Below are 27,654 nucleotides of genomic sequence, written 5' to 3'. Positions count from 1 at the left end.
ATCAGACCACCAAAACAAGGCAGATATCTCAATAAAGTCACACAATGTTTTTTTGGTTTCTCAGTGCCTATAAAAGTTATGTTTGGGGAAGCCCAGGTGGCTCAGCGGTAAAGAATCTGCCTGCCAATGCATGTGATGAGAGTTCGTCCCTGCGTGGGGGAAGATTCCCTGGAGAAGGAAATGGCAACCCACTCCAGTATTCTTGCCTGGAGAATCCCAGGGACAGAGGAGCCTGGTGGGCTACAGTCCATGGGATCGCAAAGAGTTTGACATGACTTAGCAACCAAATAGCAGAAGCAGCAACATAAACATTATGCTTACACTGTATTGTAGTTTATTAAGTGCGTAATGGCGTTACACCTAAAAATATACATCCATTAATGTTAAAATGTTGCTTTAAAAAATGCTAGCTATTGGGAAGTGGGAGGGGGGATCGGGATGGGGAATACATGTAAATCTATGGCTGATTCATGTCAATGTATGACAAAAACCACTACAATATTGTAAAATAATTAGCCTCCAAATAATAAAAATAAATGAAAAAAAAAATGCTAGCTATTATCATAACATTTGGGCTTCCCTAGTGACTGAGTGGTAAAGAATCCATCTGCCAATGCAGGAGATGTGGGTTTCATCCCAGGGTCAGGAAGATCCCCTGAAGAAGGAAAGGGCAGTCCACTCCAGCATTCTTGCCTGGAGAATCCCATGGACAGAGAAGCCTGGTGGGCTACAGTCACAGGGTTGTAAGAGTCAGACGGGATTTATCGACTAAACAATAACAATCATCATAACATTTAGCAAGTTACAGCAGTAACATCAAAGATCACTGATGACAAATCATAATCCTAATAAACATAATAATAATGAATAAGTTTTAACTGTTGGGAGAATCACCAAAAGGTGACGCAGAGATACAGATACTGTTGGAAACAAGACACCAATAGACTCACTCCAGGCAGGATTGCCACAAACCTTCAGTTTGTTTTTTTTTTTTAAATGCAAAATCTGCTAAGTGCAGTCAAAGGAGGTACGTCTGATGATGTACATTTTGTACTGCTTGACTTCCATCATGGGTTATTTGCCCGGTTCTCAGGGAATCCGAAGATGCAGACCCTCAAGCATACACCAGGGTTGAGCCCCCCGTCCCGGCTGCACGCACAGCCTGGATCCCGGGCATCCATGGATGAGTGGGGAGGTGTGGGAGGGGTTCCCGGCTCTCCGCGGTGCCCAGGGGACCTTTCCAGGTTGCTGGGAAGCAGCTCCGGGTTGCAGGGCGGGAACGTGCCCTTCCCCCTCCGGCAAACTTTCGGCCGCCGCAACGGAAGCAGGAACTCGTGAACCACAAACCCGAGGCTAAGCGCGAGCTGCGGAGCCTCGGAGCCACTAGCAGACCCGCCGCTGCTTCCCGGAACGTGCGGGGCTGCCCTGAAACTGCAGGGCAGCAGGACCTCGGCCTCCCGTTGCCAGGTAAAGGCTCTTCTCCATCGTTCCCCCGCCCCCAGCCCCTGCGGACAGCATCACCACCTGACCACCTTTCCCGGGGCGAGGTTCCCCCGCCCGTCCGGGAGCTCGGACCACCGGGTTAGAGCGGGGAGGGGCTGAGCGGATGCTGTTGACCTCTGTATCCCCGAGGGGGGTCCCCAGGCAAGCCGGCTGCTGCGGCAAAAGAATCATTTCGTCAGCCCCGTGTACTTCCTCAAGGAAAGGGCAAATTTCCCTTGTTCTCCTGTATTCTTTGTCTCCTGTATTCATCCAACTTGCTAATTGCCATATAAGGGGTGTGTGTGTGTGTGTGTGTGTGCAGTTATAAACACTGATAAATTAAGTTAGATTATGCTATGAGAAAAAATGATTTACAATATTGACCGAGTGATTGCTGCTAAGATCCCGTGACTCGACTCAGCAGGTGTGAAAGCTCAGGTGCGTCTTCTTGCCACCTGTATCCCTTTCCCACTAGTTTTCAACAGAATTCCACTTCACTTTGAACCTTTTTTTTTGTTTAACTGTATGCTTGTTTTGATCTTTTTGTTGTGGTAAAATACACATAACAAGGGCTTCCCTGGTGGCTCAGACTGGAAAGAACCGCTGGCAATGCGGGAGACCTGGGTTGGACCCCTGGGTCAGGAAGATCCCCTGGAGGAGGTCGTGGCAACCCACTTCAGTATTCTTGTCTGGAGAATCCTTTGGACAGAGGAGCCTGGCGGGCCACAGTCCATGGGGCAGCAAAGAGTTGGACAGGACTGCGACTTTCACTCACTCCCTCACACATAACAAAATGTATCATTTGGATCATTTTTAAGGGTAGAGTTTAGTGGCTTTAAGTACATTCCCATTATTGGGTAACGGTCACTACTGCGCGACCCAAGGACGAAAGAGCAGAAAAAAACCAAGGAGGGTCTTGGAATGCGGGAACAGAAAAAGCAGACCCTTATCATCCGGCCCTCCCCCATGATCACTGTTAATGGATTTCCGGTCCTCCTGAGCAGAATAACCTGGCCCTCCTACCCCATAGGGAGAAGGTATTTGCCTTACTCTCCCCTCTACCCAGTATACATGACTCATCCAATCAGCAAATGACCCACAAGACCCCCACCCCACTCCTTGTACGCTGGGTATAAAAGTGGCCTAAGGACCCCTGTTCAACACTGGTTCTCCCTTGAACTGGCCTGCTGTTCTAACAGCGTCTCCCAATCTAATAAACTTTATTTCCCCTCTCATTCTGTCTCATGCCTGGAAATTCTTCTCCAACCCAAGCCCGGACCACAACAATTATCCATTTTCAGGGTATCTGGGGCACCCCAAACAGAAACTCTGCACCTGTTAAACAATAGCCCCCTCCCTCCTCCACCAACCTCTGGTAACTTCAATTCAAATTTTTTATCTCTATGACTTTGCCTTTTCTAGATACTTGGTGCGTTACTGTTAGTAGTCCCTCAATCATGTCCAATTCTTTGCCACCCCTGGACTATAGCCCACCAGGCTCTCTGTCCATGGGGTTCTCCAGGCGGGAATACGGGAGTGGGTTGCCATTCCCTTCTCCAGGGGATCTTCCCAACGCAAGGATTGAACCTGGGTCTCCTGTGTTGCAAGTGGATTCTTTACCATCTGAGCCACTGGGGAAGCCAGATACTTAGTATAAGTGCACGCATTCAGCATTTGTCCTTTTGTATCCATTTTATTTCAGTTAGCATAATGTTCTCAGGAGGCAGCATGTATTAGAATTTCATTCCTTTTTGTAGTTGAATAATATTCTATTGCATGTGTATGCCACATTTAAAAATCTGTTCCTCTTTGGACCTTCAAGATCTAAATAATAAATGGATTGGAAGAATTAATTTACCTAGTAATGGTTGGGTATCGTTAATGAGATAAGCTCTTCATTCCTGCTTGCAGGCACAGAAAGGATGCTGGTACTAGAAGCACAGCCTTCCTCCTGTATCCCACATCACAGTTCGTTTCATTGCAGCAGCTTCAGGAGAGACTCTTAGAATCCATTCAAAGCCAAGTGTTGGTCTGGTTTTTGTTATTTTTGTTTCTGTTGGTTTTTTTTTTTTCCTTCTAGTGACTAGAAGAGATTTGCAAAGTGTGGTAGCATACGAAGTAACTTTGTGCCAGGATTCTTACCCTGGGGTTGGGGGGTGGGGGAGTCCATGGACAGCATTCAGAAAATCTGTGAACTTGGGTGGAAAAGTTTATTTTGCTAACCTCTAAATGCAGTGTCATATTTCCTTTAAGAGGCGTGTAGGCAAAAGCCGCAGTGGGATTAGTGGCAGGGTAGCTCTGATTTGCCTCTGGCAGAAGTGGTACTTATTTCCGTATCGCATTCCTGACTGAATATGTCTCAAAATCATTACATTTGAGGCTACTTCAAAATTATGGCAGTGATAAAATGGAACGAAATTGGGTCATTTGTATTGATGTGGATGGACCTGGGTAGAGTCTGTCGTAGAGAATGAAGTAAGTCAGAAAGAGAAAAATAGCGTATATGAATTTATGCATATGTATGGAATCTAAAAAGATGGTACAGACGAGCCTGTCTGCAAGGCAGGAATAGAGATGCAGGTGTAGAGAACTGACATGTGGACGCAGTGGGGGAAAGGGAACATGAGACGAATTGGGAGAATAGATTGACGTATACAGACTACTCTGTGTAAAATAGACAGCTAGTGGGAAGCTGCTCTACGGCCCAGGGAGCTCAGCTCGGGGCTCTGTGATCATCTAGGGGCTGGGGTGGGAAGGAGGCCCAAGAGGGAGGGGACGTGTGTATGCTTATAGCTGATTCGCTTCATTGTTCAGCAGAAACTACAACAACATCGTAAAACAACTATACTCCTTTAAAAATTAAATTAAAAATGGGTCATTCAAAAAATTATGGCATTGATTAGATGTCCTACTTGTCATTTATCACAGTTTTTTTTTTTTAACTGAAAGGGGAGCTGATGGGATTTAGCTTCTAGAATTCATGTAAGGATTAAATGACATAATGTACGTGATGTGCTTACATAGAGAAACAGTGTTATTTTCAATTTGCTGTTTTGGGAAGTTAGACATAACAGATTGTGCTTTGTTACCATATAATTTTTTTTTTTAAACTATGTTGATTTTTTTACTAACCAAAGTCTACCTGTTTATATTAGGGTACCCTCTTGTATTTTACAGCTCTGTAGGTTTTGACAAATGTAACGATATGCTTTCATCATTACAGAGTCATATAAAATAGTTTCACTGCCTTCAAAATCCTTTGTACTCCACCCTTTCCTCCAGACAACAACTGATCTTTTACTCTTAATGTTGTTTTGCCTTTTCCATAATGTCATAGAGTTGGAATCAGATACTAGCTTCTTTCAGTTAAAGTGAAATTGTTAGTCGCTCAGTCCTGTCTGACTCTTTGGGACCCCACGGATTGTAGCCCACCAGCTCCTCTACCCGTGGAATTTTCCAGGCAGGAATACTGGAGTGGGTTGCCATTTCCTTCTTTCACCAAATGATATACAATTAAGGTTCCTCTTTTTGTGGCTTGATAACTCATTTCCTGCTGAATAATATTCTACTATAGGGATATACCACAATTTGCTTATCCCTTGACTTAGGAAGGGACATCTTGGCTATTTCTAGTTTTTTTGGCAATTATAAAAAAAAAAACTATTATAAATATTTTTATGTGGGTTTTTGTCAGGATTTAGTGTTAACGGTTTTTTTGAATTTTAGCCATTCTTGTAAATGTGTCGTGACATCTCATTATTTTTTAAAAGTAATTTTATTTATTTGGTTATTTTGGTTGTGCTGGGTCTGCGTTGCTGTGCAAGTTTTTCTCTGGTTACTGCGAATGAGGGCTACTTGCCAGATGTGGTGTGCGGGCTTCTCACTGAGGGGGCTTCTCTTGTGGAGCTCAGGCTTTAGAGTGCCTGGGCTTCAGTAGTTGCAGCTCCTGGCCTCAGTAGTTTTAGCTTGTGGGTCTAGAAAACAAGCTCAATAGTTGTGGTGCATGGTCTTATTTGCTCCGCAACATGTAAAATCTTCCCAGAACAGAGATTGAACCCTTGTCTCCTGCATTGGCAGGTGGATTCTTTACCACTGAGCCACTAGGAAAGCCTGCATCTCGTTCTTTTTATTTGCAGTTCCCTAATGACAGTGAGATTGAGCACCTTTTTATATGATTCTTTGGGGAGGTGTCCAGATTTTTGCCCACTTTTAATGGGGTGGTTTGTTTTCTTTTTGTTAAGTTTTAAGAGTTCTTTGTGTATTTTAGCTACCAGTTATTTATCAAATACGTTTTGAAAATACTTTCTCCTAGCCTGTGGCTTAGCTTTTCATTTTCTTAACAGTGTCTTACACAGAGAAGAAGTTTTTAATTTTAATTAAATCCAACCTACCAGTTTTTTCTTTCACAGATTGTGCTTTTGGTGTCGTATCTAAAACTCATCATCCAGTCTAAGGTCACAGAGACCTTATTCTGTGTTACATGGAGTTTTATAGCTTTGCATTTTATAGTTAGGTCTATGATCCATTGTGAGTTAATTTTTTGAAAGGCATAAGGTCAGTGTCTAGATTTTTTTTTTTTCTTTTTTGTCCAATTGTCCAGCACCATTTTTGAGAAGACTATCCTTTGTCTGTTGAATTGCCTTTGTTCCTTTGTCAAAGATCAGTTGACTGTATTTGTTCGGGTCTATTTCTGGGCTCACTATTCTGTCCCATTCATTTATTTGTCTGTTCTTTTGCCAATAGCACCTTGTCTTGATTACTGGTGGTTTATGGTTAAGTGCTGAAGTCAGGTAGTGTCAGTCTTCCAGCTTTGTTCTTCTCCAGTGTTGTGTTGACTGTTCTGGGCCTTTCTGCATTTCCGTGTAAACTTTAAGATTGACTTGTTGAGGGAATTCCCTGGTGGTTCATTAGTGAGGACTCTGCACTCTCACAGCCAAGGGCTAGGATTCCATCCCAGGTTGGGGAACTAAATCTCAAAAGCCACACAGTACAGCCAAAAAATAAAATAAAATTTTTAAAATTGGTTTGTTGAAGTCTATAAAATAATGTACTGGGATTTTTATTGAAATTGCATTGAATCTGCAGACTGAGTTGGGAAGAACTGACATCCTAACAATACTGAGTAGTGCTGTTGATTAACATGAAATATCTCTCGATTTCTTTAGATCATTCTTGGTATCTTTCATCAGATTTGTAGATTTTAAAAAAAAAAAACTCTTCAATGATTACATTTCAATAGGACTATCTTCCTTTGTAATCCTATATATTTCATTTTATACATTTAAAAACATGTCTTTGATACATTTAAAACATGTCAGAAGAGAACCTAAGCATCACCAGAGTACCAAAGGGTTCATGACCGAAAAGTTACCAAAGGCTTCTTGACATAAAAAGAAAACTTAATTGGTAATTCTGATCTAGGCTATCGTTAGTGAACAATTTGTATTCTAGAATTGAGGATAGTTTCTGGTATAGCATTGCCAGTTTAACTTTTTTTTTCCCGGAAGAACCAGCTCACCAATGGAGTTGAAATTAATACATATTAGGGCTTTTGTGTTTTTCAGTTCGGTTCAGTCGCTCAATCATGTCCGACTCTTTGTGACCCCATGAATCGCAGCACGCCAGGCCTCCCTGTCCATCACAAACTCCCGGAGTTTACTCAAACTCATGCCCATCGAGTCGGCGATGCCATCCAACCATCTCATCCTCTGTCATCCCCTTCTCCTCCTGCCCCCAATCCCTCCCAACATCAGGGTCTTTTCCAATGAGTCAACTCTTCGCATGAGGTGGCCAAAGTATTGGCGTTTCAGCTTCAGCATCAGTCCTTCCAATGAACACCCAGGACTGATCTCCTTTAGGATGGACTGGTTGGATCTCCTTTTGTGTTTTTAGGGATGTCAAAAAGAACTCTTGCCCTTACACTTTCCTTCAACTAGGCTAGACTATTCCCCCTGCTGATGGGCTAATTCCTAGAATTAGATTATTGGCATTAACCTGCCTCTGGTGTGATACTTAAAAAGAGACAGCAATAAAAAAAGGCAGCCTCAGTTTCCTCATCTGTAAAATGAGAAAAATAATAGCTTTTCTGCAGAGCTGGTGTAAGAATTAACTAGGATAATATATGTAAATTTTAGCACATTGCCTTCCCCTCAGTAGGTGATTTAAAATGTTAATTGTTATTACTGAGAGAGAAAATATGTCCAAACCAATGATCAGTGATCATTTACTGCTTCATCAATGACTGCAGATTTTATGTCTTTTCCCGCTCTTGTTAGGAGAGGCAGGAAGAGGAAGGATTCTAAAACTGAAAGGCAGACTACTATGGTATTTTACTCCTCTTTCTTAGACATTTGTCAGATTTTAATAATTAATTGGATAGCATTGGGTTGGCCAGATAGTTCATTAGGGTTTTCCTGTACAATCCTATAGAGAAACCCCAATGCACTTTTTGGCCAACCCAATATATGTGTGTGTGCTTACTAGCTTTTTGCCAAGTTTTTAATGAAAGGTTATCTCAAATCTATTAAAAGTGAAATGAATAAAAATTACTTGTTTATTTCTGGCCTTCTATGAATTGTGAGTCATTTACATTGATTTGAAGGAAATGAAATGTAGCTTCTCTAGGTTCACTCAAAAAAAGAAAACTCATTGATGATTTCCTGTTTTTGTCCTAGAGAGAAATTCCATCATCTGTACCATCTTCTTGAAGCAGACTCAAGCAGGAGGGAGAGTTTATCTGACCTTTGATGACTAAGACTAAGCTGAAATTTAACATGTTCTTCCGGGGAGGATGGAGCTTGACTTACACTTTTGTAATAATTTGTTTCCTGACACTAAGACTGTCCACCAGTCAAAACTGCCTCACTGAGAGCCTTGAAGATGTGGTCATTGACATCCAGCTGTCTCTTTCCAAGGGAATCAGAGGCAACGAGCCCATACATACATTAACTCAACAGGACTGCATTAATTCTTGCTGCTTGACAAAAAACATATCAGGTAAGTAACAATGCCTTGATGACTGTTTATTCCATGTGTTTTGTGATGTGAGTACCTGGTCGATGAGGCTGAGTAGTTTGTACTAGGGATTCTCAGTGGGGTAGAAAAATGGGTGGCAAAATCGCTCGGGAATGTTCCACGATGCGCTCTCCTCTCCCCTAAGCTGACTCAGTTACCTATGAGTGTATATGTATCACTTAGGTATCTGGGTAGAAAAAGGTTGAAAACCACTGGTGTTTGTTCTAACAGGCATCTAAGAGAGTAAAACCAAAAATCCTATTTAAATGCTTGGCTATCATTATCATGGAGCATTGGAAATACAGTGTGACTTCAGTTTTATTTGTTTATTTATTGACTGTGCTGGGTCTTCCCTGCTGCTCGGGCTTTTCTCTAGTTGTGAGTGGGGGCTCCTTGCTAGTTTTGGTGCGTGGGCTTCTCTTTGTGGTGGCTTCTCTTGTTGTTGAGCGTGGGCTCTAGGGCCCACAGGCTTCAGTAGTTGGGGCACGTAGGCTTAGCAGTTGTGGTTTCCAGGCTCTAGAGCATAGAGCACAGGCTCAATAGATGTGGCACACGAACTTAAGTTGCTTCATGGTATGTGGGATCTTCCTGGATCAGGGGTCAAACCCATGTCTTCTGCAGTGGCGGATCCTTTACTGCTAAGGCCCTGGGGAAAGCCCAGTGTGACTTTAGAAAGAATGTTTAGGGACGTTCCTAATGATCCAGTGGTTGAGAATCAGCCTGCCAATGCAGGGGACATGGGTTCGATCCCTGATCTGGGAAGATCCCACATGCCATGGAGCAATGAAACCCATGCTCTAGGGCCCACAAGCTGCAATCACTGAGCCTGTGCACTGCATCTCCTGAAGCCCACATGCTCTAGAGCCTGTGTGCCACAACAGGAGAGGCCACCACAATGAGGAACCCGTGAGATCTTAGCTAGAGAGCAGCTCCCGCTCACTGCAGCTAGAGAAAATCTGCCAGCAGCAACCAAGACTCAGTGCAGCCAATAATTAAATAAAATGAAAGTCACACTGTATTCCAAGATAATAATAATAAAAATAACAAATGACATAATTTTTTAAAAAGAAAGAACATTTAAACAGAAAGGGAATTGAGACAAAAAATAAAAATTTCAAGTCATCCCATAGGAAGATCAGCATTTGCATTTTAAGTGGAAGCACAAAATTTCCATTTCCCCTCCCTTTCCTGGGGCTGGTGGCTTAGGTGAGTCAGGAAGCCACTGACCACTCATTGCAGCTTCTAGGACTCTAAGAGGCGTGGGGAGGGGCTTGGAATGACCCATGTGCAATACACAAAAGAAAACTGAGGCCCATAGGCTTGAACCACGACCTTGGACATTTCAGATTCCAAACGTATGACCTGAAAACAGAAGTATGTATCTAAGTGAAAACAATGATCATTTTTCAGTTCCTTATGATCCTGTCCTTAAAAGCCCTTAAAAGTCATGAAGTTAAGGGCTTCCCTAGTGGCCCATTGGAGAAGGAAATGGCAACCCACTCCAGTATTCTGGCCTGGAGAATCCCATGGACGGAGGAGCCTGGTAGGCTGCAGTTCCTGGGGTCGTGAAGAGTTGGACATGACTGAGCAACTTCACTTTATGATCCTGTCCTAATTCCCTAAATGGGAAAAAAAAAAAACACCTAAATTTATTGAGCATCTAATGCCTTGCTAGGTGCTGGAGATAAACCATTAATAAGATAGAAAAGGCCCATTGTCAAGGACCCTAGGAGAGCTAGTGAACACTGGACTCGTGATCCTTACTTGATTTATCAGCCAACAAAATCATATGATTTCTCTTAGATCTTTATTTCCTTTTCATTCTATAATGATTATGGTATGGTAATATAAATATATATGGACATGAAATTGAAGGACACAAATTTCCATATTTATTTCTAGTCTTTGTCCCTGATTCCTGGCACAGAGCTCCTAAAACCCTGGCAATTCCCTAAGCAAAGGAGCTTCTTCTGTTATTCATAATGAGCCCCATTCCACCATACCTGAGTTTATGCTAATAAGGTGCCTCTTAGTGGGGTCCTAGATAGATGGGGTTCCTAGGTGGTTCTAGTGGTAAAGAACCCACCTACCAGGAGACGTAATAGATGCAAATTTGATCCCTGGGTTGGGAAGGTCCCCTGGAGAAGGGAATGGCAACCCACTCCAGTATTCCTGCCTGGAGAATCCCATGGACAGAGGAGCCTGGCAGGCTAGAGTCCATGGGGTCACAAAGAGTCGGACAGGACTGAAGTGACCAAGCCCAGCACAGATAGCTTTGGGAGGGTTGCCAGTCACCAGAAAGACCAAACTTTGCTTAGAAACTTGAAACTTTCAGTCTCGCCACCCACCTCCAGGTAGGGGAAGTGGGGTGGAGACTGAATTCAGTCACAATGGCCAATGACTTAATCATTTTGCCTACGTAATAAAACTGCATGAAAACCCCTAAGTGGTGGGTTTGGGGAGCTTCCAAGTTGGTGAACACATCCATGTGCCGGGAGGCACCCCATCCCCACCAGGGACAGAGGCTGCTGCACTCGGGACCCTCCCAAACCTCACCCTGTGTACCTCTTCATCTGGCTGTTCATTTGTATCCTTCGTAATAAAGTGTAACAGTAAGTACTGCATTTTCCTCAGTTCTGTGAGTAGTCCTAGCAAATTATTGAGCCTGGGATGGGAGGTGGTAGCCTAAGCCAATGGCACCCCACTCCAGTCCTCTTGCCTGGAAAATCCCATGGATTGGAGGAGCCTGGTAGGCTGCAGTCCATGGGGTCGCCAAGAGTCAGACACAACTAAGCGACTTCACTTTCACTTTTCACTTTTACGCATTGGAGAAGGAAATGGCAACCCACTCCAGTGTTCTTGCCTGGAGAATCCTAGGGATGGGGGAGCCTGATGTCTATGGGGTCGCACAGAGTTGGACACGACTGAAGTGACTTAGCAGCAGCCTAATTGGACGTATGTGTGAGTGACCTGGGTGTCTTGTGACTGTGATTTGTGACTGGCATCTGAGTGGGAACAGTCTTTTGGGACTGAGCCTTGGACCTGTGGGGTCTGACACTCCAGGCAATTAGTATCAGAATCGAGTTGAATTGTAAGACACCCCATTGGTGTCTTACATTAGAGAACTAGAGAATTCACGTAGAAACGACACCATATATTTGCTGTCATGCATGCATGTTCAGTTGCTTAGTTGTACCCGACTGTTTTGCAACCCCGTGGACTGTAGCCCACCAGGCTTCTCTGTCCATGGGATTTCCCAGGCAAGGATACTGGAGTCGGTTGCCAGTTCCTCCTCCAGGGGATCTTCCCCACCCAGGGATCAAACCTGCATCTCTTGTGTCTCCTGCATTGGCAGGTGGGTTCTTTACTACTGCGCCACCTGGGAGGCACCCATATTTGCTGTCAGGAGGAAAACAAATCCTTCAGTGATCTCAAATTGATGAGCATGCTTTTGGACACTCTTTATAGAGAAGTAATTGATAGAGCTCTCATTTGAACTTCTACTTTTTCTCTAAATGTTGACACCAACATTTATGTGAAATAGAAACATGGTCTGCAAATAGGACTGAATGCCATGTGGGCGTTTTCTGGCCACACAGGACACCTGGCCTTTCTCTTCAGTTCCTTGGGGGGGTGTTCAGTAAGAAATGAGGGTTTACGGCTTTGTTCTACAAGCAAAAACATAAGCAAAAAGTTGCTGCTTTCCTGTGCATGCTCAGTTGCTCAGTCGTATCCAACTCTTTGTGACCTCATGGACTGTAGCCGCCCCCCCACAAGCTCCTCAGTCCATGGGTTTCTCCAGGCAAGAATACTGGAGTAGGTTGCCGTGCCCTAAGCAGAGGTAACTGGGTCTCAGTTAATGGATCCCAGACTTTTCCTTCTTTTACCAAGCATTGGTTTTTAACTGTTTGGGGCTCAAAAAAACTGATAATTTGCCCATAGCCACAGACTCTAGAAAAATGCCCACAGATAGAAAGGACACAAAATTCTGTGTACAAAGTGGACTCCATGGACCCTCCCCTTTACCTAAGTGTCAGCTAAAATGGTGCTGCAGAATTATCACATTGCTGGGAGAAGACAAGTCAGAGAAACTGGAGTGCCTTTCTTGTTATCTGGGTGGTAGAGAGATGACAGGATAAAAACCCCTGCAGAAGCGAACTCAGTCTTCTTTCCCATCGAGGGAATCAAGGATGATCCCTGACCTCTGCCTGATTGGGAGACAAACAAAAATGATAACGTAGAGCCGAAATTCGAAGACCCAAAAGAAGAATGGTCTGAAAAGTAAAGCTATGCAGATTCATTCACTGGAAGGAGGCCTGATATATATAAGGCTAAATTTACTGATTTCTACCCCCTTCAAGAAAACCAGAACTGATGGCTTCATAGGCATCTAAGATGCTTTCAGGATGCAAGAAATTTGTAAAATCATTAGGGTTAAATCCATTTCCTAAAGTCCAACTCTGTACTGAATTGTAGAGTCAGTATTTCTGTGTATATTTTGATAAATATTTTAGCAAATGGAAGACTTCTTTCTAAAGAATTAAATGTACTTTAAAAAATGGGTTTTGCCAGCATCTTTTACTATTGTGATGATCTCAATTGGTAAATATCACATTATACTTGAAAATGTGTCTTATTTTCAAATATCTTTTGATATTGATTTCTAACATCATTCCACAGTGACAAGAGAACAGATTCGGTGTGATTTCAATACCTTTAGATCATGAAGTTTTTTCACCTTGTTTTATGTCCCTGGATATGTTCCAGTGTCTCCTGGTTTATAGTCTATGGAAACTTGAATAGGACTTTGTATCCTGCTATTGTGTGAAAACTGTATAAATCTTTATTAGGTTGAATTGGTTTTTTTTCATGTCTGCTGTATCCTCCTACTGTTCTATTTCTTCTATTAATTTTTGAGAGCCTGATATTGAAACTCCAACTAAAAATCTTTATCTACTTAAAAACATAATTTTAATATGTAGTAGACCTATATGTAACTGTGTCCTGTATTTTCCAAGTCTCCTGTAAATGTGTTATTGTATGTTCATAATTTTAAAAAAATGTATTTTGCCAGGACTTCCCTGGTGGCCAAGTGATTGACTCTGAGCTTCAAATGTAGGAGGCAGGGATTCAATCTCTGGTTGGGAAACTAAGATCTCAAATGCCGCGCAACCAAAAAAATTTTTAAATTAAAAAAAAATTTAATATGCTTTGCCAAAGTTACCTTCATTCAGAGTTTTAAACCTAAGGTCTTTAAAAATTGCCTTCCGTGAGTAAACTAAGGAAAAGGAAATGACTCGGCAGCCAGCAGACAAAAAGGTTTTTGTGTCGGCTACCAAAGTAAATGAAGTTTTCCTGCCCACCATGCTTTATGGAAAATCCTATTTCAAAATAGTTACTTGTGAAACCTTTCCTTACAGGGAACAAAGCATGTAACTTGATGATCTTCGACACTCAAAAAAAAATTAAACTACCCAACTGCTACCTGTTCTTCTGTCCCAGTGAGGAAGCCTGTCCCCTGAAACCAGCAAAAGGACTTATGAGTTACAGGATAATTCGAGGTAATAAGAACCTTGTTCTTTGTCTCTTGTGATTGGAATTATTTAAGGATATAGTTCACTTAGAAAGGTTTTCTACCAAAGAGTCTAAGAAAAACTACCAAAGGGGATCACAAATACAGAGGCACATCAGAAAAATCTCATGATTTAAAATTCAGCTGATTCAACCAAATGTCTTTTCTTTTCCCCAGTGAAAGACTGATGAATGATAGCATTTTGTTTTGTTTTTGTTTCTGTTTTTCTTCCTGAGATAAAAGACACACAGACCTTTCTTGAAAACATTTTGAAACACCCCTGTAAACTATGTCAGCAACACTGGAATAAGTATACAGTTCTCCAGGGTGACTATTTTGAAAGAGTTAAGACCTGTGTAAATACAGTATATAAAATTCCACTTGCTATTAGGTTGCAATTATTTTATTATCACATTCACTGAAATCAAACTCACTGGATTTTGTTATCCAGACCTGAAAAGAAGCACATTTAAGAAGTTCTTGAAAAAAAAAAAGAAGTTCTTGAGAATCTGCCATGTGCCAAATGCTGTGAAAGGCATTGGAGATACAGTCTCTATACTTGGAAATTATGTATTTGCTCAGAATACAGAAAATAACCAAGTAGAAATGATATAATTATTTGGATCTGTCTTGGTGAGATTTTGGCTTGTTAATTTCTCAGGATGCAATGCTTTCAAGTTTCCTTTAAATTTTAGAAAGTTTTTATCCTTTATACCCTTACTGCTGCTAGGTTGCTTGAGTCGCGTCCGACTCTATGCGACCCCATAGATGGTAGCCCACCAGGCTGCTCTGTCCCTGGAATTCTCTAGGCAAGAACACTGAAGTGGGTTGCCCTTTCCTTCTCCAATGCATGCATGCATGCATGCTAAGTCACTTCAGTCACGTCTGACTGTGTGCAACCCCATGGACAGCAGCCCACCAGGCTCCTCTGTCCACAGGATTCTCCAGGCAAGAATACTGGAGTGAGTTGCCATTTCCTTCTCCATTATACCCTTAGGTAGAAACAATATTATCTTTTTTCATTTATTCAATAAGCAACAAATTTTACTTAGCATCTCTAATGTGCCAAGCATTTTTAATCCCCTAAGGATACAAAGATACGACATTAAACATGAAAAACAAGGTTCTCACTTCTGGCACTGATGTTTTAGGAGAGAGAGACAGTAACCTTAATAAATAAATAATTTAAAAAAATAGAATCACCACGGACATAGAGAACAGACTTGAGGTTGCCAGAGAGTATGGGTTTGGGGGAGGGATAGAGTAGGAGGTTTGGGTTAGCACATGTAAGCTATTGTATATAGAATGGATACACAGTGAGGTCCTACATTCAATGCACTACTTTAACCCTTTTAAGAGCAAAGTCCTGCTGCATAGCACAGAGAACTATATTCAGTATCCTATGAAAAATCATAATGGTAAAGAATATAAAAAAGAATGTATTATAAAAGAATATAAAAATGTATAAAAGATTATACATTCTATACAAAAATGTGTAAAGAATATAAAATGTATATATAAATGAATATGAAAATGTATCCTAAAAGAATATAAAAAAGACTATTATATTCAAAATTTAATTGCTTTGCTGTACAGAAGAAATTAACATAGTAAATCAACTATACTTCAATAAGAAATTTTAAATAAAAAAATAGTACTAGTAAAATAGATAGCTAGTGGGAGCTCAGCCTGGTGCTCTGTGATGACCTAGAAGGGTAGGACTGGGGTGGAGTGGGAGGGAGGCTCAATCAGGAGGGTATATATCCTCAATTAGGAGGGAATATTTCAATATATACTTGCAGCTGTTGCACAGCAGAAGCTAACACAGCATTGTAAAGCAGTTATCCTCCATTTAAAAAAATAACAGTGATCATGAGAAAATGAAACATGGCCTTTATGTAAGAATATATTTTCAATGCAGAGAAACTGAAAACATGAAATTACCATTAAATAAAATAGAGTCACAAGAGCAGATAATTAAGCTAAGATTAATATAATTAAGCTAATAGATTATCACTGAGTGGGCCGTCTCGGATTAGGTGATCAGGGGACACATCTGCAAAGTTCTAACCCCTAAGCCAAGATCTGCACACTGAGGAGCCAGATGTGAGAAAATAGTGGGAAGACCTTCCAGGCAGAGGAAACAACCGGATCCCAATATCTCAAGGCAGAATGGTTTGGGAGTGTTTGTTCAAACACTCCCATCCCAGTGGCTGACTCATAGTGAAGCAGGTAAAGAGTGATAGGCAGGAAGGAAGGAAAGTGGGGCAAGCCCACCTTTGTAGAGGGGAGGGAGTTTTTATTTAGATGCCTGATAAGACGCCATGGGGAGGTTTTCAGCAGGCGTGTAATGTGCTGGGTGTTTTGTTTTGTTTTGTTTTGATTAATTTTTATTGGAGTGTAGTTCCTCTGGCTTCCCTGGTGGCTCAGTGGTCAAGAATCGCCTGCCAGTGCCAGAGACACAGGTTCAGTCGCCGAATTGAGAAGATCCCTTGGAGAAGGAAAGGGCCATCGTCTCCAGTAGTCTTGCTTGTAGAACTCCATGGACAGAGGAGTCTGGTGGGCTACAGTCCGTGGGGTTGCAAAGAGCTGGACATGGCTTAGCGACTAAACAAAAACGTAGTCAATGCTGTGTTCGTTTCTGATGCACAGCAAAGTGAATCAGCTACAGGTGTACATGTATCCCATCCATTCTGGATTTCCTCCCCATTTAGGTCGCCACAGAGCTGTGAGCAGAGTTCCCTGTGCTACACAGAAGGTTCTCATTAGTTACCTATTTAATACACAGTATCAATAGTATGTATGTTAATCCCAATCTCCCAGTTCACCCCGCCTCCACAACGTGCTGTTTTAAAGGTGATGTCTCGAAACTCACCCTGACCGCTCTTTTCGGAACAGACAAGCACGAATCAGCAAGAGGGCAGGTGGGAAGGCTGGGTTGGAGGCGGGATGACGATCACAGTGGGAGGCCATGGCCTTGGGGACCAGGGAGGTGGTGGAGGAGATGGAGGGAAGTAAGCTACGGGCCATTTCACAGGTAGTGTTGGCAGGGCTTGCTGGTTGACGTGGATGTGGGGAATGAGGAAAAGAGTAAAGCTGAAGCCTAGTTCTTTTTCTCTTTTAATTTATTTATTTCTGGCTGTGCTGGGTCTTCATTGCTGCGGAGGGCTTTCTCTCATGCGGAAAGTGGGGGCTGCTCTCTAGTTGTGATGCATGGGTTTCTAATCACACTGGCTTCTCTGTTGTGAAGCACAGGCCCTAGGGCATACGGTCTCAGTAGTTGTGGCCCCCGAGCTCTAGAGCGCAGGCTCAGTAGTTATGGGGCATGGGCTTAGTTGCTCTTTGGCATGTGGGATCTCCCTGGACCAGGGATAGAACCCATGTCCCCTGCATTGGCAGGCGAATTCTTTTTTTTTTTTTCTGGCAGGCAAATTCTTTACCACAGGACCACCAGGGAAGCCCCGAGTTGTAGTTTTTGACTTGAGCATCTAGATGGACAGGAGCGCTGTCTGCTGAACTAGGGGAGATTTGAAGAGAAGCAGTTTGGGGGTTGGAGGGAGAGTGCAGTGAAGATTTTCCAGGGCATGGTGCTGCCCAGGGTGCCCGGACACTGACCCTGCTTGGTCCCCTGGATGAGGCTGTGTCTGAGTTTTGTTTGTGAACTGGGAAAGCTTAATGTATCCAACATTCCTTTAAATAAGAGTATAAAGCACAGAATGCTTGTGTAAATTCTTCCTAAATAGTGATAGAAGCCCAAGTCCTAAAAGACTGGCAGATAAGGTACAAAGTTTCAGTTTTGCTCTGGAGGTGGATAAGGGTGATGGTTGTACAATCATATGAATATACTCAGTGCCATGGAACTGTTCTCCTAAAAAGGGTTTAAGTAGTGTGTTGTATGAAGTGTATTTTACGACTGTTGTGAAAACTAAAAACAGAACAAATTAGGTTTCTCAGAACATCCAGGATCATACCTTGCAAGGAAAGAGTCTTGTCATCTCCTGCACTTTCTGGGCTTCACACTGGCCAGGGCGGCTGCCCCTAACTGTTTGGCTTCTTCATGTCTATGTATAATCCTGAATGAAAACATCGGGACCAGCAGTAATGTGTGGATATAGCTGGTCCTCTTTTTTCATCACCTGGAACACTGCAGAGCCTGTTGAACACCCGGGGACGGTATCTAGTAGGATCTGAACACCTTGGTCTGAGTTTCCAAAGGTGGCAGGGCTCAAGACACTAATTGGAATGTTTGTTTCTCCCTTTTAAGAGCTCCCATCAGTTGGAAGCTGGGCCATCACATCCATCTCTCTGATCCCTTCTCGCTGCCTCTTCCTCATTGTACCCTTTCTTCCGCTGTCACTGTGTGTCTTTTCTCTCATCTATTTCATGATTAAAGCAGAATATTAAAGAAATGATGGAATATTATGGAAATTATAATGTAATGCAGTAATTCTGTACTTCCATAATATCTATCAATTTAGTTCAGTTCAGTTCAGTCGCTCAGTCGTGTCCGACTCTTTGCAAACCCATGGACTACAGCACACCAGGCCTCCCTGTCCATCACCAACTCCCGGAGCTTGCTCAAACTCATGTCCATCAAGTCAGTGATGCCATCCAACCATCTAACCCTCTGTCATCTCCGTCTCCTCCCACCTTCAATCTTTCCCAGCATTCGGATCTTTTCAAATGAGTCAGTTCTTCGTATCAGGTGGCCAAAGTATTGGAGTTTCAGTTTCAGCATCAGTCCTTCCAATGTATATTCAGGATTGATTTCCTTTAGGATGGACTGGTTGGATCTTCTTGCAGTCCAAGGGACTTTCAAGGGTTTTCTCCAATACTACAGTTCAAAAGCATCAATTCTTTGGTGCTCAGCTTTCTTTATAGTCCAACTCTCTATGTTCATGACTACTGGAAAAACCATAGGTTTGACTAGACGGACCTTTGTTGGCAAGTAATGTCTCTGCTTTTTAATATGCTGTCAAGGTTGATCATAGCTTTTCTTCCAAGGAGTAAGCATCTTTTAATTTCATGGCTGCAGTCACCATCTGCAGTGATTTTGAGGTCCCAAAACATAATGTCTGTCACCATTTCCGTTGTTTCTCCATCTGTTTGCCATGAAATGATGGGACCAGATGCCCTGATCTTAGTTTTCTGAATGTTAAGCTTTAAGCCAACTTTTTCACTCTCCTCTTTCACTTTCATCAAGAGGCTCTTTGGTTCTTCTTCACTTTCTGCCATAAGGGTGGTGTCATCTGCATATCTGAGGTTATTGATATTTCTCCCGGCAATCTTGATTTCATCTTGTGCTTCATCCAGTCCAGCATTTCTCATGATGTACTCTGCATATAAGTTAAATAAGCAGGGTGACAATATACAGCCTTGACATACCCCTTTCCCAATTTGGAACCAGTCTGTTGTTCCATGTCCATGTTCCATGTCTGTTGCTTCTTGACCTGCATACAGATTTCTCAGGAGGCAGGTAAGGTGGTCTGGTATTCCTATCTCTTGAAGAATTTTCCACAGTTTGTGGTGATCCACACAATCAAAGGCTTTGTCATAGTCAATGAAGCAGAAGTAAATGTTTTTTTGGAACTCTCTTGCTTTTTTGATGATCCAACGGATGTTAGCAATTTGATCTCTGGTTCCTCTACCTTTTCTAAATCCAACTTGAACATTTGGAAGTTCATAGTTCATGTACTGTTGAAGCCTGGCTTGGGGAATTTTCAGTATTACTTTGCTAGTGTGTGAGATGAGTGCAATTGTGCGGTAGTTTGAACATTCTTTGGCATTGCCTTTCTTTGGGCTTAGAATGAAAATGGACCTTTTCCAGTCCTGTGGCCACTGCTGAGTTTTCCAAATTTGCTGGCATATTGAGTGCAGCACTTTCATAGCATCATCTTTTAGGATCTGAAATAGCTCAACTGGAATTCCATCATCTCCACTAGCTTTGTTTGTAGCTAATGCTTCCTAAGGCCCACTTGACTTCGCATTCCAGGATGTCTGGCTCTAGGTGAGTGATTACACCATCGTGATTATCTGGGCCGTGAAGGTCTTTTTTGTACAGTTCTTCTGTATATTCTTGCCACCTACTCTTAATATCTTCTGCTTCTGTTAGGTCCATACCATTTCTGTCCTTTATTGTGCCCATCTTTGCATGAAATATTCCCTTGGTATCTCTAATTTTCTTGAAGAGATCTCTAGTCTTTCCCATTCTATTGTTTTCCTCTATTTCTTTGTATTGATCATTGATCCATAAAATCTATGTCAAATAAAAAGGGATTGGTGTAAAACTTTTTACTGTGTAACTGGTTTTAAAAGTGAAAGCAGCACTTTGGGAGTGACTGTTAAAGGAAATTAGTTTAAAAGTTTCTACAGCTTAGATGTCCAAATGCTAGGGAATGGTAGAGTGTAAAACATGATGTATCCAGTTGAGGGAATATGATGCAGATATTAAAAAATAAGTTTGAGATGTAGAACAAAAGGTCACCTAAATTTCAGGTGAACAACACCCAATTGTTTTTAAGTTACATGGAAAACGTTTTAGTTTTAAGGTATACATAAGTATTAATAGTTGCTGGGACATCATGATGGAAATGATAGTCGAATTTATTTTATAACTTTCATAATACTTCTGTCATTTTATTGCTTTGATAATATATATATTAGGGACAGAGAGCAGTGGTAAAGATTTTCTCCACTGGAAGTGGGAGGATAAGCTTGGCTCTTGCAGAAACCGTTTTTTTAAGGGCCAGTGTGAAGGTGGAGGTGGTGGTTTAGTCGCTAAGTCATATCTGACTCTTGCGATGCCATGGACTGTAGCCTGCCAGGCTCCTCTGTTCATGGGATTTTCCAAGCAATACTGGAGTGGGTTCAGTGTGAAAGTGAAAGTGAAGTCACTCAGTCGTGTCCAACTCTTTGCGACCCTGTGGACTGTGTCCATGGGATTCTCCAGGTAAGAGTACTGGAGTGGGTTGCTATTTCCTTCTCCAGGGGATCTTCGTGACCCAGGGATCAAACCCCAGTCTCCCGCATTGTAGGCAGACACTTTACCGCCTGAGCCACCAGTGTGAAGATAGTGAAGTGAAATTAGAATCCAACAGTTCCTGAGGCAGCCACCAGGGGGCACCACCAGCCCAGAGCAGGTTGATACCTAGGGGCAAACTCACCTACGCCAGACTTGGTGTCCTGTCTGTATTCACAGATATTTACTAATTGTGTTTGTAATACTGTTTCTGAATCTGCCCATGTTGCTGGATTGAGATTACCCCATAAAAATGAATTATCTGCCTCCCGCTTAGAGTGAAATCCAGTAGATATTTTTGGTGGTTTGTTTAGAGGTGAACTCAATTTCCTGTGATTGACTAATATTTACAGACCAAAAGTTCGAAAGATGATAGTGCACTCTGTTCATTCTCTAAGACCATTGCAGCTGGACATTATTTCATGTCAGTTTGTTTGTTTTTGCAGCTTGGTGGTCTGTGATGCCACCAAGGACCAGAATAGACTAGAATAGGGGAATTCAGAAATAGAATAAATTGAGAGTCTGTTGGCTCAGCTGGTCTCCAAGTTTTAATAGTCAATACTTAAATTGTTTCATCTCGTGAAGTCACTTGCATATGAAACTCAAAAGAGGGGCTGAGTACACAGGGCTGTTTCATAGTACTCATGTCTATCTGACTGAGAGAAAACACCACAGCCCAATGGCAAGCATCAGAGGGTGAGGTCAATGGAACAGGTGTGGAGGATCCCAGCGTGGTCCTAGGATCTTAGCCAATAGATGAATCTTATCAAGAAAGTGGACTAGCCCTCACTTTGTTTTATTTATAACCTTGCATTCTTGAGAAAGAAAACAGCTGTTTTGGTCATTCTTGTCAATGGGCTTAACTTCTGAGTTCACATACATCACAGAGCATTTACTTAGTCTTTTTTTTTTTAATTTTAAAATGAAATATGATGAGTCCTGCTCTTTTTAAAAATATCTGACACAGCCTAAAAATACAGATGCTGTTTATCTCACGGTGACAGTATGCCTGCCGATGTCATATTACCTGCAGCAGTAACTCTTTTCTTCAGCTTTGTTGGATGTTCCGGCATCAGAATTCTATTTGAGAGTGTCCTAGAGCAGGCGCCCACAAACTTTTTTCTGTCAGGGGCCAAATAATAAGTGTTTTAGGCTTTTCAGGCAAGTCTTTTAGCCTTAGTGGGCCACATGCAACCTGTCAGACATCCTCACCTCTGTCCTTGCAGTAAGAGACAGCCATAGACAATATGTGAACAAATGAGCATGCTTGTGTGCCAATAAAACTTTATTTATGGAAACTGAAATGTAAATTTCATATAATTTTCATGTGTTACAAAATATCCTTTTTGATTTTTTTTTCAATCATTTTAGAATGCAGAAGCCATTCTTAGCTTGCAAGCCTTATAAAGAGAGGTGGCAGGGACTTCTCTGGTGGCCCAGTGGCTAAGACTCTGCAATCCCAATGCAGGGGGCCTGGGTTTGATCCCTGTCAGGGAACTAGATCCAACATGCTGCAACTAAGAGTTTGAGTGCTGCAACTAAAGACCCCATATTGCTACAATTAAGACCCAGCACAGGCAAATCAATAAAAAAAATATTAGAGAGAGAGATGGCAGGCTAGATTTGGCTCTCAGGCCATAATTTGCTGACCCCTGTCCTAGATGGATTAATAAGTGGCAGTTCTAAAGGACCTCAAGTGGTGTGAAGTTTAGAGAGTAGTCAAAGATGTCATAAATGTGAATCTGGATCTATTTGTTAGGAGAGAGGAGAGTGAGGGCTGGTTTAGAACTGGTATTGAGGGGAGTTGAAATAGAAGAGGGAAAAGAGAACAGAGGAGAATGAACCAGTGAATGCTGGAAAATTCCTTTGCTTCCTTCCTTGTTGCTACAGTTCTAACTGAAGTGTAATGATTCGCCCAGTAGCAGAGTGAGCGCATGCTAAGTTGCCTCTGTTGTGTACATGTCTTTGCAACCCTATGGACTGTAGCCCGCCAGGCTTCTCTATCCATGGAATTCTCTAGGCAAGAATACTGGAGTGGGTTGCCATGCCTTCCTCCAGGGGATCTTCCCAACCCAGGAACCCAAGTCTCTTATGTCTCCTCCAATGGCAGGCGAGTTCTTTATCACTAGTGCCACCTGGGAAGTCCTAAGTAGCAGAATAATATGGTGCAATTCAACTGGCCTTTCTCTGCCCCAGATTGCTTTAACTGGCCATTTCAGTTAGAGTTGTCATAAACAGCATGTGTGACAAAGAGCAAAATTCTTACCTTTCTCAAGCAGGAGGGGCATCTGAGGCTGGTTCCTCCTCCGCAGGAGTTGGGACTGTGATTGCCTGCTTTTTATGTCAGCCACGTGGCCAGCATGACTTCAAATACTGGTCCATGGTCTTCAGAACCTGAGATACTGGCTATAGAATTTTAATCTTCAAGAGTCAAAAGGAGGGGACTTCCCTGGTGGTTCAGTGATCAAGACTCCACACTTAGGGGCATGGGTTCCATCCCTGGTTGGAGAACTAAGATCCAAGCAAGAATACTGGAGTGGGTTGCCATTTCCTCCTCCAGGGGATCTTCCCGACCCAGAGATTGAACCCACATCTCCTGCATCGCAGGCGGATTCTTTACCACTGTGCCACCTGGGAAGCCCTTGCTGCCCCCACTGAACTCCTCTTAGCATCTTTGCTGGCCCCTCCCACCTCCTCCTTCCTCTAGGAGGCACGTGCCATCACTCTAGAAATAAACCAGAGCTTCCTCAGGAGAGGCCAGGTCCTTACGTCATGAAATATTGGGCTTCCCTGACAGCTCAGTGGTAAAGAATCCACCTGCAATGCAGGAGCCTCAGGTTTGATCCCTGGATCTGAAAGATCCCCTGGAGGAGGGCATGGCAACCCACTCCAGTATTTTTGCCTGGAGAATCCCGTGGACAGAGGAGCCTGACGGGCTACAGTCCATAGGGTCACAGAGAGTCGGACACGACTGAAGTGACTTAGCCCCCATGCACGTACCACGAAATATCAGGTAGCAACAGTCTGAGGTCTTATTGAATAAGCTAATAACGTTTGTCTCTTCTGTCCTCCCTTCATATGGCAATGTCGAAGTCTTCCTATTATTTTCTCTCCATTTTCAGATTTCCCAGCTTTGGCCAGAACTGATTTGCCAAGCCCAGGGGTAGCCCAGGAAAACTCCCTCTTCCCGGGCGCGTCTTCTCATACCAACACTCCCACTCCCCAGCCTCCAACCCATGACTCAGAGCCCACAGTCTTATGGAGAGATTCACTTTCTCAGACGTCTGGATCCTCGGATCACTTGGAGAAACTACTCAAGTTTGCTCCAGAGAGTCCACCATCACCTGATTATAAAGAAGAAGGCCACTCTCAGACGTCCCAGTCTTCCTCAGGACCAGCAATAGCTCATCTATTGCCTGAGAACGTGACAGCGTTCCCCTCTACGATGGCGGAGTCTTCTCTGCACACCATCCTGGCCATTCCGAAGTCTCTCTCCACATCCCTCCCCGTCACCAACACGGCAGTGATGCCGTCTCTGACTTGGCAGCCTCAGAGGGCCACCTCCGCCCCACCCGCAGCCATGATCACTAGCCCGACCACAGCTGCGGTTTTGACTTCCACCTCTAGGGCACCCACGGACTCGCGAGGCCCACCGGTCACAGTGCCCTTTCGAGACATCGCCAATCTGACTTGGAACGCAGAGGATGCCGGGGCCTCCGTGACATTTCCTTTGTCGAATGTGGAGTATCCCGCTACAAATACGACGGCTTCCCAGGAGAATGCGAAGGCCGGTGCAGATGAGCCCGCCCTAAGCAGTGCTCCAGGAAGCCAGCAAGGCCTGGCCTTTGAGCAGTGGCTCCTGATTGGGACTGTGCTCTTCGGGGTCCTCTTTCTTGCCATAGGCCTGGCCCTCTTGGGCAGAATGCTCCTAGAATCCCTCCGCAGAAAACGGTACTCGAGGCTTGATTATTTGATCAATGGCATCTACGTGGACATCTAAGGGGAACACGGGGTGTCTCTTAATTCATGTAGTTACTGCTAGCCTCACAGCTGCGAGTTTCTGCTGACCTTCTGATCTTCGCAGGATTTTTCAAGTGTTTCGAAGATAGGCAGATGCCTCTTACTGCATTCCTTTTGCTTGTTCTTTGAAGAGAAAGGGGGCAAAGAAATAAATGGGGTGGCATGAGTGATCTGTCTCTAAACCATTAGATGAAAACAAAACTCTACCTAAAGCAATAAAGAATAATTGCCACATAAATTGGAGAGCGACTGGCTTTTTTACAGAGAAAAAGGGTTAGGATTCCTAGGCTCCATTTCACTAATGTTTCTGGTTCCAGATAAAGCTGACTGTTTATGATATTAATTCTAATGGATTTACTTTCCTTTTTATAAGAATTCCAATAAAACTTATTCCAGATGTAGTTCCTTCCAATTAAATATTTGAATAAATCTTTTGGTACTCAGTAATGTTCCTGTAAGTGACACATCCAGTTGAATAACTTTAAATTTATTCCCACCAGCAAAATGATTAAATGATGAAAATATGTGTTCTAAGTTAAAATGACAACCCCCCCTTTTCCCATCAGTGAGCAAAAGGGAGTCCTTAGGGAGAATTCTAGCAGAATATTAGCCTGCAAGGAGACAATGATAAGTGAGTTCTGATACATGGCCAAATCTACTTTGGGTCTGTTCTAGCTAACTTTTTTATTTTTTTATTTTTTCAAAAAAATAAAATACAACAGGCATTTCCTAAACTTAAGTAAGTTTAAAATGTAACAGTATGATTTATAATTCCTTATCTAAACTTGACCAATAGTCAATTTTGGCTTTACTTGGAATAACAATGGAAATAACAGATAACACTTAAAATGACAGGCATACACCATTTTATTGTTCTTCACTTTATCACGCTTTGCAGATACTGAAGTTTTTACAAATTGAAGATTTATGACAACTCGGCTTCAAGCAAGTTTGTTGGCACCATTTTTCAACAGCCTTTGTTCAATTCATGTCTCTGTGTCACATTTTTGTTAATTCTCACGATATTTCGAGCTTTTTCATAATTATTGTATTGGTTCTCGAGATCTGTAATCAATGATCTTTGATGTTACTGCCATGAACTGCTGAAGGCTCAGATGATGGTTAGCATTCTTTTTAGCAATATTTTAATATTAAGGTATATACTTTTTTTTTTTTAGACAGTGCTGTTACACTTACTATTCAGTATGGTATAAACGTAACTCTGTAGGCTTTGGGAAACAAAAAAATTTGTGTGACTCACTTTCTTGCCATAATCGCTTTATTGCAGTGATCTGGAACTGAACCCACAGCTTCTCTGAGGTCTGCCTGTATTGTTGAATGATTTTGTTGTTCAGCCGCTAAGTCATGTCTGACTCTTTTGTGAACCCATGGACTGTAGCACACCAGGCCTCTCTGTCCTCCACTATCTCCTGGAGTTTGCTCAAATTCACATCCATTGAGTCAGTGGTCCTATCTAACAATCTCATCTTCCCCTTCTCCTTTTGCCTTCAATCTATCTTTTCCAGCATCAGGGTCTTTTCCAGCGAGTCCGCTCTTCAATGCAGGTGGCCAAAGTATTGGTGCCTTAGCTTCAGCAACAGTCCTTCCAATGAATATTCAGGGTTGATTTCCCTTAGTATCAACTGGTTTGATCTCCTTGCAGTCCAAGGGACTCTCAAGAGTCTTCTCCAGTACCACAATCTGAAAGCATGAATTCTTTGGCATTCACTCTTCCTTATGGTCCAGCTCTCACATCCGTACATGATTACTGGAAAAATTATAGCTTTGACTATACGGACCTTTGATTAGTATGCTGTAATTTTGATTAGTATGCTGTAATTTTGATTAGTTATGACAGCGTCTGAAGTGAAACTGGGGTAACTGGGAATCCAGGAGGCTGCCTGGGTCACTTTGACACCTCACCTCTCTGGACTTTAATTTACTTATTTGCAAAGCAAGAGATTTGGTCCTTTCCTGGTGTCATCAGGGTTTTTAAAGACAAAAGTGGGATTCATGTGATAATTTATACAGTGGCCACTAGAGGGCAGTAGCTGGTTAATAAGTAGAGCCCAGAAAGGCAAATGCAGACAAAGACAGAAACAGGCTTGCCTTTTCTCATCCCCTCCTTCCCATCCCCTTGCCTGGTACCCCCTCCCCTCCTCCCTGGTTTACACTAAGCTCATAAAGCTCATTAAGAGGAAAGCTGACCTATTGAAAATACTACTTTTCATATATTTTCCAACTTAACAGCTTGACACAAATCTCCAAGGGGTTTACATAAGCTTTAAGTAGGTTGAATAAATAAAACCTTGACTCAATTTAATTTAACAAGTATTTATTGAATATCCACATGTAGACCAGAATCAGACTAGTAACTAAGTGCCTTGGAATTTGAACATTTCTCCTCTTTTTGTTAACAGAATTGGATAGTGAAAATAAGGTTTTCAGTGGCTTTTATAAAGGCCTTCTCCTGGTTCTTCTGTAGTTCTCCACCCAGCTTGTAGTCTTTCTTGTGATGGAGAACCTGAATTGGGAACCTGGACAAGAG

At 42.6% G+C, this 27,654-nt stretch overlaps 1 protein-coding gene across 1 annotated transcript; it reads left to right on the top strand.

Annotated features, from left to right (window-relative positions):
- The first annotated feature begins 1,313 nt into the window (after positions 1–1,313).
- On the top strand, positions 1,314–25,344 carry MANSC1 (MANSC domain containing 1). The gene is made up of 4 exons (XM_043441724.1): positions 1,314–1,467; positions 8,157–8,478; positions 13,917–14,057; positions 24,209–25,344. The coding sequence occupies exons 2-4, from the start codon at positions 8,229–8,231 to the stop codon at positions 25,084–25,086; spliced, it is 1,269 nt and encodes a 422-aa protein (XP_043297659.1). The 5' UTR covers positions 1,314–1,467; positions 8,157–8,228; the 3' UTR covers positions 25,087–25,344.
- Positions 25,345–27,654: the final 2,310 nt, after the last annotated feature.

Source organism: Cervus canadensis, chromosome 21 (assembly GCF_019320065.1).
Source record: "Cervus canadensis isolate Bull #8, Minnesota chromosome 21, ASM1932006v1, whole genome shotgun sequence".
NCBI classification, from domain to species: domain Eukaryota; kingdom Metazoa; phylum Chordata; class Mammalia; order Artiodactyla; family Cervidae; genus Cervus; species Cervus canadensis.
The sequence above is the reverse complement of the archived record's forward strand: the minus strand, read 5'-3'. Positions and strand labels throughout refer to the sequence as shown.

Excerpts from the sequence above, each read along its gene's own strand:
- MANSC1 (XM_043441724.1), top strand. The coding sequence starts at position 8,229 with ATGACTAAGACTAAGCTGAAATTTAACATGTTCTTCCGGGGAGGATGG. Across the intron at positions 8,479-13,916 it reads CTTGACAAAAAACATATCAG|GGAACAAAGCATGTAACTTG; the intron begins GTAAGTAACAAT and ends CTTTCCTTACAG. Across the intron at positions 14,058-24,208 it reads GAGTTACAGGATAATTCGAG|ATTTCCCAGCTTTGGCCAGA; the intron begins GTAATAAGAACC and ends CTCCATTTTCAG.